The sequence below is a fragment of the Galleria mellonella genome, unplaced genomic scaffold, assembly GCF_026898425.1.
Source record: "Galleria mellonella isolate WM207_F2 unplaced genomic scaffold, CSIRO_AGI_GalMel_v1 utg74, whole genome shotgun sequence".
Taxonomy (NCBI): domain Eukaryota; kingdom Metazoa; phylum Arthropoda; class Insecta; order Lepidoptera; family Pyralidae; genus Galleria; species Galleria mellonella.
Window position 1 is genome coordinate 3,045,641 of NW_026442147.1, and position 13,012 is coordinate 3,058,652.

The following is a 13,012-nucleotide window of genomic DNA, read 5'->3' on the forward strand; positions in this document are numbered from 1 at the left end:
TAAACAGGTATATTATATTTAATACTAATAATATTAAGTAATTAAATGATCATTAGATAAAATCTATTAAAATTCCTTGATCTTTTATTCATATTCCATTAGTAGTATCTATGAATTTATTAAGGTTACATGCGTTATATTCAGTATTTATATTTCAAACTATCTCTAGTTTGACTTGATCATTAAAATTTTGTCCACAAAAATTCATGATCACTTTATAATAATTATTAATAAAAATTAATAAAAAAATAATAATTTGTATTATTGTATTTCAAAATTTGCAAAAAAGAAATTTGCCAATTTTCTTTTATAAATGGAATTTGTTCTAATTCAGGAATATTTAAAACTTATCTACATTTGGACACTCGAGCCTTAGTAACGTTTGAAGCTGAATAACGGGAAAGTCGCCTTCGAAAACTTGAAATTGGACCGTACGGCAAAGAACGTGATGATAACTGCGACACCTGTCTCCATCGGTGAATAACGGCCTTGCAGTGTACATCGCAAATGCATGGAAAAAGTTGAACGCATAGCGGTGCATCTCCACCGGGCGGCTCGTTCCGCACTAGAGTTTGACATGTATGCGGAACTTATGATTTATCTCAGCTCTACATATGCAGAACTTTGCGTCAGTTATAACATTAGATTCGCAAATATAACATGATTCCATAGTTTGTTAAAGATAAAAAACACTATTTTAAAACCACGAAGTTTGAACAATAAGAATTTTGTTTGTTTTTGTTCTTGAGATATATTTTTAAACCTTACCTTAAAATTCCAATCTTCCACAAATATCAAAGCTTTCAATCTATTATGCAGCTGCCCATTTATAATTTTCTTCATTATATCAAATTGCTTCAATAAAAATACACAGATATCTGGGCAAATTACAAATTCCCTCCCATGCAATAGATTTGTTACAGAAGGTTATCATCTTCAATACAAAATTCATTTCGTCATCACTATTATTGTCTTCATACATAAAGTCAGTCATGCGGGTCTTAGCAAACCATGAACATTTTACCCCAATAAAAAAGGAAGACATATGCCTACAATATAATAATCACTTAATGTGTTAATAGTGGTGATTGTCGGCACTTGGTGGAACTATAAACACATGCTTGTTTTAATCGTATGCATTTGGCACACACCAAGTTAGTACATAACGCAGAAATTACCTATTTCATTAACCTCACCGCTTGTCGAGCTCTATCTGTACCTATATCGTTTAATTTATTCACATCTTTATTTAATTTTCTTAAGTATTAAGCTGATTTTTATGTTTCCATTAAAACTCCGCTTACTGATGTAGAATGTAGTTTTGTACAATAGATATATCGTTTTTAGAACCTGTTTGTTAAAGGGATTTATTACACTTTCGTATAAATACGTAGTGGAAATGAAAACAGATCATACGAGATGTTTCTTCATAAACAAGATATTTTAAAGCTTTAATGAATTGATAATTAAAGTGCAGTACTATCTAAAATTGATAGATTTATTCGCATATGATCCTATGTAGACGGCTGGGAAAGGTTATATCGTCAGTCAGCCTTCTAAGCAATAATTTAAGAAACCGAGGAAAACACATGATCGGAACGACAAACATCTAACGGAGCGAGCTGCGTGGGGGAAATGGACCGATCGCCTGTGCACGCGCACCGCTATAATAGATAGTCACACGTCCCAGTTGGTTTCGGCGCGCTGCACCGAACACGTGTACGATAGTTTGGTGTTCGGCGTTTTGAGCCGACTTCAAAAAAGAGGTTTTCGATACCATCTGTATCTTTTGTTGGTTATGTTACCCGTTACCTTTACCAATTGAGGATTGATTTTATCGATCTGTTTTTAATCGAGTTTACTCTCCCGTGCTCCTTTCTATAGTATTATATCGAAACTGAGATTTTTTTTATTGTATCACTCAATCGTCTTTATATCGTTTCGTGTCCTAAGTGTTGCATGTATGAAGTATAATAAAAGTGTCTCGCCAACTTCTGTCGTGATTACTCTCAGTGTTTCACATGTTTGGAATGATGCTCCGTTTACTATTAATTTGCCCCATCTAAGGTATGTCCATAGATATTGTTATTGTAAAAATAAATTATATACTCTCCACTTATTTCACTTTACCTAATTATATTACTTATATAGAATAGAAGTAATCTTTATTCAAATAAACGTGTTTACAAACTCTTTTAAATCGTTAATTTTTTTTTTATGTTTCTACTGCTGGTTTTAAAATCTTGTTATCTGAAACTGAGCAACTTTCCCCAAAGAATCAATTCAAAACAAAGACACTTTCATATGCATCTCTATTTTTATATTTGTAATACAACATTCCACCAAATACAACTGTATTATACATAAAAAAAAACATATGTTTCGCTTGGACAGTAATATAAATTCAATTATGAAACCTCATCATTGTATTTGTTGGAATGTTGTATTACAATTATAAAACTGTCCCGAAACGGAACGTGGAACTATTTTAAATACGTGTTTGTTCAATTATTTCAAACACGAACAATGCAAAACTCTTCAACTTGCAATTCCTATCCGGCTACCTGGCAAGATCAAATGATGAACTCATGTATGAATTTAGAATATTTCCCTTTACATTTTCAAATTCTTTAATAGTGAATTACAAACATTTTAGTATTATTAGTCTATCTTATCATTATTAAATTTCAAACTTAAATATTAATATGATACAACATTTATTAAAAAAGACACAATACTGTCGATTTAACAAATCAAATTAAAAATTATCATAATTTAAAACAGAATCATAGAACAAAACGGTAAACAATGACATCTTAAATTGTACACTTTTAAATTGTGATAAACACTGGTAGGAAGCAAACACAGGTTTTAAACCATTTGCCATATTAGAATCTGTCGGTGTTACTTATCGGGCTAGCATTTCTTCCGACACTTTTTCATATAAAAACTAATAAATTATTTCAAGAACCACTTTATCCAGTTTTGTATGACGTTACAGACCATGATGCCATACAAATTCGTTGTTTTAATTGATTAACACTTGACAATTTAAAGATTGTACATAGACGGAGTATTAAACATATATAGCGTATATATAGATTTATATTCTACCGATATTATTACAAGATACTGGCAGAACATGAACACGACCTAGCGATAACTTAGAAAACCTAAGTAGGTAGCCGTTAGTCAGGCAAAACGAAGGCGAGGTCGACCCCAATATTCATGAAATTTAGGACACCTATGTAATATTGTGATACGATAACGATGGGTTGAATATTCGATACTAAAGCTTGTAACTTTTGTCTAATTTGCTCTGTTATCTATCAAATATTATGATACCACCATTTAATCTATATTATTAAATTCATAGCTTTTGAATTTAATTTTGAAACTATGTACTCAAACTTTGGTGATAATTTGCAATTATATATGTTTATAAATGTTGAAGGCCTATTTAAAATCTAATCAATACATATTAAATTGTATAAAGTAAAATTATGGTAATTCTGCAACCAGGACGACATGACAAATGATAGAAATATTACTGGCTCTAAATATATTGTAAACACATTATCACTTTCTTGAATTTATTTCGTGTAAAAGCTGTCATATTTTACAGTTACGTAAGAAAATGCATTATATCTATACTTCTAAATTGTCATGACTAATTTTCGGAATAAAATCTGAAATCTCGAAGCTGAAATTTGGGGTATAGTTTTATTTTATACCGTAGTTATCCGTTAAGAAAAGATTTTTAAAAATTTCAACATAAAGGGAAAACATGTCACCGCGCAAGCAAAGCTGCGGGCAGCAGCTAGTGAAATATAAGATACTACCTGACAAATTTAACGCATCGTCAAAACTGTTCGGTATAAAAACAAAAAAAATTTGCATAAGGGTTTCCTACAAACCATAAGGGATTTCGCAAAATTCCCAAGAGAACAGGAAATAATGGATTGCGAGCAAGCGAATCCCGGGAAAACTATAAATATGAGTATGTAGATATTATACGTCGTTTTAATGGTTTGTTTATTATTATAATCATTACGTAAATATTATTGAAACTGCGTTTATGTAGTATTTATTATTTACCTCTCTGATATCAGTTCTAACCTATAGTTTATATCCAATTAAATGACATCATAAAATAAAAACCAGAGCGCCACAGACACGGTGTTATCTCCGACCTCTGCACATAAATTCGACTAATAACAGACAGTGCGCGATATTATCCTTGCAGAAATACGCGTAGCGAGTTTCGCTTATCTGTTATCACCGCGGATGTAATATGTCGTCTGTGACCCCGCCTGGGGTCGCACTGACGTCTCTTGCGATTCTATTCCACAACCAACCACTTGTGTGCCCAATTGTAACAATATTATGCACAAATATATATTTGCAAAATGTACAAATATTTTACTATTTTGTTGATAATATTGACAATATTTCCCATAAGCCACGTTTGACCTTGTAGACTAGAACATCAATAAGGATTGTATTGTATTGTATGCAAAAAATAGAAATTTAGAGATTCCTCAATATTCAATAGTATGAAAACAAAATCTCGAATCTAAATAATATCTGATATTTAAATTTTAGATTTGTTTTTCAATGCGTGCCGAAAGTTGTGTTGTCAACACTTAGTAACTAGTTTCTGAAAGTGGAAGGCCTTGGTATTATGAGTGTATTCTTACTTAGTACTGCGATTCCCGTTCTGTTTATTCTCATATAAATATATACCTCTTACTCGTTGTGTACTTAAGCACATTAAATAAGGTTTATAAACAATTTTAATTTAAATTAATTTATCAGTTAATTAATCTATAATTTTAATTTAGTACAAATCTCTGAAACTTTGAATCCTTTTTCTGATTTCGTATCGTTAACGTGTATATGTTTCAAATATTGAAATGTATAATTTAAATTAATAAATGCATATACCTTCACAGGGTTAGCACCTAGAATCGAATACTAAAAGCCTTGGATGCGTGCTTTATCTACTTCGTTAAGTGCTTTGATTTTTTTATTTTCCATTAAAAAATAATTCTACTCAATACTTTAATCATCATTTATGGGGTAATTAGAGTCATGTTTTAGTAGTGTCACAATATTTTTAAGTTTATTTACGTACCTAAATGTAGTCACCTACCTAAAATCTAATAAGTACATATTATACCCGTATTTTAGACGAAGTAGAAATCCAGAAATCTCTGGCAGGAGCTCCACCGACAAGAGCGCAGCTCTTAAATGGATAGATAGATAGAAAATAGCATCTTCCCGAAAATGGACCGACGAATGTAAGGTGGCCTCGCTGACCAAATGCGAAAAGATAATAGCAATATCCATGGCAATCCTGCAATAAACTCATGAGTACTTTATGACCATGTTAAGGTCTCAGTTTCCAAGGCAATATTTGCACAGTAATTCTATTATATTATCAAGGTGATACAATATGACTAATAATAACTAATAACGACAACAAGAATACTTCCATAGTCTAAAAGAGAGACTGTTATTAATCTGTTTCTCTCTGTATGAGCGGTGTAATAGGGAATACCATTCGAATGTTATTGATGCAGTTTCCACAAATGTAATGTTCTGTATTCGGGAAATGTGTGTGTTATTATGAGTAACATAGATATTATGAGCTTTTTGCCCTTATGCAAGGATTTTGCAAGTAGGTAATAAAAACATACACAAGATTTTATGTTAGACATTCAGGGATACAGTAGTGAATATCGCATCCAGTAATTGGTGTAATTTTTACATGACTCCGAAACAAACATAAAGACAGACAAAGATTAAGATATTGTTTTGATTTCTATTGCTCTTATTGAGATCCCTCATATCAATTTTTATTAAATATCTCTTGTCTACAGACATCAGTACACACAGTTATATTATGCATAGTATATAAACATTAGGGCTAATTTACTTAAAGCCTCATATAATACATATTTGCATTTTGTAGCACTGCAGTGCTAACGGTTGCTCGTACTGTATTAGTGTCACAGTTTGTTTGTATATTCTTGCACCGTTAACTCTATTTATTTTCCTATTTTAATCTAATTATTATAATACTATGATACATATTATTTATTTATTTAAAACTCTATACTAAAGCGGTCAAAATCTGCTCTCCCTACGAGTCGGTGTGTTAAAAAAATGTATGTTCTGCAGCAATTATATATGCCCATTTCTGATTAAATTCGTATATTTTATCTATCTTTTAAATTGATTGAGACTTAGGTACTCTTTATTACTTCAAATTAAACGAAAAAAAGAAAAGAATAATTTACTTTATACTTGCCTTCATTAATTACAAAAGTACTGAAAAGTATATTAAAGTTTCACAGGCTAAATAATTAATAAAACATCTTTAATTTTATAATAATTTCGCCATATTTTAAAGCATTATTAATATAATTGTTCAAGAATCCATCTTGATACATCTTCGCCAATGTGATCGTAATTAGTGATTATTTTACAAAATAGTTTTTTTTACCTAACTTATTAAATTTATTGTTCTTCCTTTCATATTTTAAAAACCTTTTACCTCAACACTTAAATACTTATATACCATATTATCATTACGTCGTAACACACTTTAAAATAAGCGATTTTAAAATGTAGTAAAGTGTAAATTACAGGCTATCGATCGATTTATATGTAAGCTGGAAATAACTGCACACGCTACGTTTCGTGTTAGTTTAATTTTGTTTTAAAAGCTTTGATGGCTGATAGAATTTAGATTGGCTCGGTGCTCAGCGGGCCGGCCGTTCTCCACCCAAATAACAGCGTTGTCTCATAAAGCCGGCTTTCCCAAATCCTTCGTCGGAAATAGTGACATTCATTTGAAGTGTTACTAAAACAACACTAGAGTAGCTACCATTACTGGCTCTCTAGACAAAAGTGATGTCGTTGATGGAATAATGCAAAATGGTAGTAAAACACGTATCTATAAACTTGTTTATTGATTTACTCATAATATACGCACAATAATTATGTCAATTCCATAATTTACATTTTACAGATATTCTTATAATCAATTTATATGAACAAACAGAAATATAAATACTAACTCACTCTAGCATTATAGTATTAGTGAAAATTGAAAAAAAAAATTGTTCATATTACCACATATCATTCACCCAAACTACCTAGTAGTACATGTAAATTCGTTTTCATAACAATAAAATTAACGTAAAAAAAGGTAATAGAATTTTTTACCATAATAATTCAATCTCTCAACATCCTCTTTTCCCCTTCTTTATAACCGCCTGTTCGCTTCGGGAATTTTATATCAAAACTAGGGATTTTTTTCCATAACCATAGGATTGTTGTATTGGTACTGTACCGACATTGGATTTACAATAAATTTACTCAAATGTCTATAATTAATAAAACTAGACTAAACCTCGTATAGGCATCTTTATGATATTTTTATAAGTTATAATTTTTTTAGTTTTCCGCTCCACTTTCGCTCTGATATCAATAATATTTATGTCATCTAAGTTGTTTTTAAAATATCTTTTGAAATTATATTTTTAATTATAATGTGAAAAAGTAGGGCGGAGTGAAACACTCAACGGAGAATTTATTTAATATAGAACAGAACAATACTGGATTTGTTTCGAGCGTTAGATTCGAACGCGGAATAGATCTTCAAAGCTTTTGTGTAGCTGTTAATTTATTTTCCGCGTCGATCATTGCCGACTGGTTCTAAACGTCTCCACAAAGTATATGATACAACCTTAACCTTTCGTCTTTATGATATAACATTCAAACATTGAGTTCGCTTCATATCATATATGTCTTTTTAAGCGCCTTTTAAACGAAGACGATTCTAAATTCAACGATATTTTTTATATGCGTAACACAGAACATATATTTGTATACATTTCTGCAAACAATAGTATTTGCTGTCGTGTTAATCACCCACCAATTATCTTCTAATCGCTGTTGTTTATGAATAACATCTTAATTTATTATTAACTAACTAAACGTTAACACTATTCAAGTAATATAATAAATATTATCGTCAACATTTTTTTTGTATACTTGCAATGACCTTTGTTGCATAACACATCGGTTCCTCTTCCTTGTACCCCTGAAGCGACGTCACTGCTCTGCTTCCGCCGGTCGACCGTTTTTCATCCTCTTACTAAGACTTTGGACTTAATTCTTTGGTGAATTTTATGAGTAGATGTCACTGAGAACTTTTAATTACAGATCAATATTCTGATTACTCATTGGTCTATTATGTTATTATAAGTACTAATCTATAAGATAAAGATGGTGTATTTCTTTTAAAAAGAAACTTATCCAGCAGTGGGACTATAATTTTGTTATGATGAAAACGTAGCTTTTTATTAACATTATAAATATGTTTTTTTTATGATCAATTTTTTCTGCGCATTTTCCTACAATCCTGATGTGATCTTAAGTAATAATGAGGTCTAGATGTTACAAAAGAAATATAATAATAGTATAAATATTATAAATAATAATCAAGGTAAAACATACACCAGATATTAAGTTCGATCTTCAGGAATACAATTGTGAAAACCGCACCTAATTTGATGCAGTAGTTTTACGTGATACCGGAACAAATATACAAGCAGACAGATATACAAAAATTCTAAAAAACTTCCTTTGAACGTTTGAACTTGAAACGTTCTTATTAAATCCCCTCATTATTAATATTTCTTAAATATCTACTATATACAGACGTCATCGTCAAGGATTTTTCCATTATTTGACCCATGACCTTTGAAGAACACTGCCCATAAATACTGTTTCTGATTGTTATACTTTTTGCGAAGCTTTTGGGATCATGCTCTTAATAAAAGAAACTACAAATGCTATTTAGGGTTGCTTTTAACATTGAATCCATATTTCACAAAAGTAATTATTACATTGATTAACCTATAAAATGAAAGAACAATACAAAATATTAAAAGAATTCTAACAAAATTTAGACTTTACGATATTAGTAAATAAAATACAAGCAAAATTTTTAATTTAGGTTTGTTGAAGATTTATTGCGGTATATAAAGGTATAAATATCAAAGGAACGAGTCGGGGCCGAAAATGTTATATCTTTTTTATCTAGTAGGAATTCTGCAACGGTGGCGAGCTTTCATTTCGCTGAAAAGCGCAATTTTCTCCATTCACTATGGCTGCCTAGTGAAATCGTTATCGTTTGTTCGCTGCGGCAGCGCCCATTTCCTAATAGCAGCTTCGCGTGCATTTAACGTTTTATTATGTATGTGCCTACTAACTACCTTCCCTATGCTGGGCCGATTGCATTTTAATATAAACTTATTTGTGGTTGTAAATAGAAATGCTTCGATACTGATAAAGAGGGTAGAGCACGTCAAATATAATAAGATGGTAATCTGATATAACTTTTCTATCATTTTATTGTACAAATTCAAAACCTTGTTTATAAGGTCCGTCTTTCTTTGTTTATATAATTTATTTTTTCTAGACAGAAAGAATAAAACGTTAATTAATGATTAAAATTATTATAATTAATTACACAATACACAATAATAATCCTATATTAAAAAGTTTACACGTAATAATAATATATTCGTATTACTACAGCCTAAAGTCAGAAAAAAATAAAAGATCAAAAAATACTTTGCCCGTACTATTTCTTCGAATATAAGAGTGGATGTCACGGCATCTAATTTATGTATCTTTCTCCAATTGGCTCTCTCCCAGGCAATAATCTTAACTATGTCGTATGAGAACACGTACGACATAAACCTATGTGTTTTGTAGCATTGTGTGAGTGGCCGGTGACGGCTAACATTTTGACTGTTTTACTATAAAAATCTGTACTAAGTAAATTTAAACTATACGTAATAATCATAACTGATACTTTCTAACTACCAAATCTTTTTTTTATTTGCGTCTCGTAATAATTTTTTAGTCTTCCCCTTCTTCTATTACCTTCTATCTTTTCCATCCAAGATGTTCTTTACGTCATGTTATATAAGGTGGCCAAACATCTTGCCTACCCTATGCTTAATTTTATGTTCTACTATAACTTGTTCTTGTCAATACCTTCTCAATCGTCACTATTTCCAGCCAACTTAACAGTATCATTCTCTTCAGTCGCCAGAATTTCATATCATTCAAGCACTTTTCCTTCCCTTTGTCTCTTAACCATATTTAACATCTATACATTAATAATATTATTGTACTCCTTTAATTGTGTATTGTATTTTCCTCTTCGTATTTACCCTTACTACCTACTCTGTGATATAACAAACCTAAAACAAAATGTGAGAATAGGTACATAAGTTTGTGGAGCACTTTTAAAACGCTTATCATTAGATAATGTATACTTTTTATAGTATTGATTTTATTTAAAATAGTTTTGACGTTGACGTTTCTACATACATTTACGTAATGCCTTTAAAAACATGTATTTTTATGTCCAATTATGTAAGTATCTATACATTTCATTATATGTATTTAAATGTAGCGTGCCGGCATAAGTAATAAACAAAAACAAATATGAATCACAACACAATAAGAACATGTTTTGAGTAATTAAAATCAGAATGCGAACACAACTAGACGTTTTATGCCTGTCGTTATTACCTTTTATAGCACCTAATTATTTATTTATGTTACGTACACATATTATGAATTAACCGGAGTCAACTATAGAGGGTAGTGTGGGTGATAAAAAACGTCATCCATTATTTAAAGTTAAATTGAGAATTTATAATAAAACTTTATGATGTTGTTGGTAGTTATTTGTCAAAATAATATCACAATATATTTTGTATCATATGAAATTTATATCTCTTTTGCATAATAACTACAAAATATATCTAATATTGTGTGCTTTCCCAATATACATAAACGTCAGCCATGTTAAGAGATATGAGTTCATGAAGTACGCTTCTCTATGAAAAATAGCCAATAAGACTGTATCACATGTTATCGAATGAATTCGCGTCATCCATGGCTACGTTAGTATTCTACCATGAATTGAATATTTCTTATAGGGAAATAACAATATAGTTTTCATGGTTACGACCTTGTTGATGCTAATGACTCCATTGTGTGTCTTACATACATATTTACATTTCCTTTTTATATGTTAGATTTTGTTGATTGTCTAATTTTATATATTTGCTAGCATGATGTCAAAAATCGCAATGTAATGAACTTACAACAATAACCCCCATTTTTATCTCAGTAAACAACTGACTCTAAAAATAAGGAAGTTCTCAATTCTGATGTATTTTTATGTCATAACTCCGTCAGTTGTAAACTAATTTGGAAAAGGATAATACTTCATATGTTATCAAAATTGGTTCAGTAATTTAGTTATTAAATCAATATAACTATTTATTATTTTTATATCAATAAAACGTGACACTCCTAGTGTTGCAGGCGTCCGTAGACTATAGTGATCGTTTACCTTTAAACGGGCTGTATGCTTGTTTGCCACCTTTATGGATATAAAAAAGAAAACTGGATTTGCTAAAATTGAAATTTTTTTTTTGAGAAATAATTTAATTATGAATCATCATCATCATATCAGCCGTTAACTGTTCACTGCTAAACATAGGTCTCCTCCATAAGAAGAGGTTTGTCAGTAATTGCCACGCTTGGCAGGCGTGTTGGCAACCGTAGTTAGACTTTTGGTGATGTTTTAAGAGGGGCGCTGCTGTCCATCCCTCGACTATTAAACTCCCTTACTCGCCTCTTATGACACCCACAGGAAAGGATGGAGTGGCTCATTCTATGCCGGGACCAGACGGCAGTTTGTTATGAATGATAAGAACAATTTGTTAATTACTATCCTGTTTTAAATATAAGGGTGTCTATGGGTTCATTCTGTTTCAAACTTTTAGACAATAAACTAATTCAGTCGGAGAACACAGGAAAAAAAGAAGTAACAATTATATTTGAGTAGGTAATAAAAAAAAAACGGTTATTCCGAGATCCGGCAGGAATTCTTCTCCGGTCAGCTTTTGTTTGCGACACCGTACCGAGGAAAAGCGGCGTACAGGAAAGGTTCAGGATACTATTATTTCATACTATTTACATCGCATCCGTTGTAACTGTCCACTTTCATATTTATTATTGTTGAGTATTCAGTGTACTCAATACGAAGGTATAAAAGTTTTTTTACTACTAGGACGACACTTTGTGAGTGTATTCATCTGATAAAATTGTACATTTCTCTTATCGCTTGATGTTAGTATCTTAAACAGTGACATTTGTGTAATTTTTATTTGATTCGAATTCTATCTTGCGAATCCAAGAAATTATAGAAATAACAACAAATATTATTATTAAAGTGTCAAATCGCACATCAGTCTCTGTCATCGACAGGTCTCATTTAGCGAATAGCTATCAGGGTGGCGTGAGACTGACGAATAGCCGGCCACCAGACAGGTGAAGGAACTTTATGACGTCACATACTCGCAGGTGTGCCCTTCTAATATCGGATTCGACTTTCATTCTACATACAGTGTTCCAGGTAGTCGCACTAACCACACACAATGTTAACTTTTTCGTTTTTTTTTTAACCATACTCCTTATAACTACCAATCTTAACTATATTATCATTGCAATAAAATTTACACTCGTCATGTTAAAAGTTATTATTAGTTTATATTTATAGGATCATTACTAAATTTTCTTTAATGGAATGCTGCTAACGCGAGTTGGTAACTGTACTTTTGTCCAGACAAAGAGAAAAGCTATTTGCATATTCTCAGTTGTTTAAAACTTTTTTTTTTTTTTTTTTTTTTTTTTTTTTTATGCAACTTAGAATGGCAAACAAGCTGACGGCCCACCTGATGGAAAGTGGTAACCGTCGCCTATAGACATGAGCAGTACCATGGACATAGCAGACTATACTGTTTCACCCATGATACCCCCCATGCGTTGCCATTCCTGAGGACTCAGGTGTTATTCCTCTGTACCCAGTAAATTCACGCCATATCCCACCCTTCAAACCGAA

General features: G+C 31.3%; 1 protein-coding gene across 3 annotated transcripts in view; it reads left to right on the forward strand.

The window, feature by feature from the left end:
- The window catches only part of LOC113515937 (protein gustavus), a 74,696-nt gene that overhangs the window by 39,515 nt on the left and 22,169 nt on the right, over positions 1-13,012 (forward strand). The window contains exon 1 of one of the 3 annotated variants that reach the window (XM_026900234.3): positions 1,693-2,067. The exons of the other annotated variants lie outside the window; for them this stretch is intronic. Coding sequence (XP_026756035.1) covers positions 1,964-2,067 — 104 coding nt within the window. The 5' untranslated portion in view covers positions 1,693-1,963. Of the gene's footprint in view, positions 1-1,692; positions 2,068-13,012 lie in introns of those variants that run through there. 3 annotated transcript variants of the gene reach the window in all.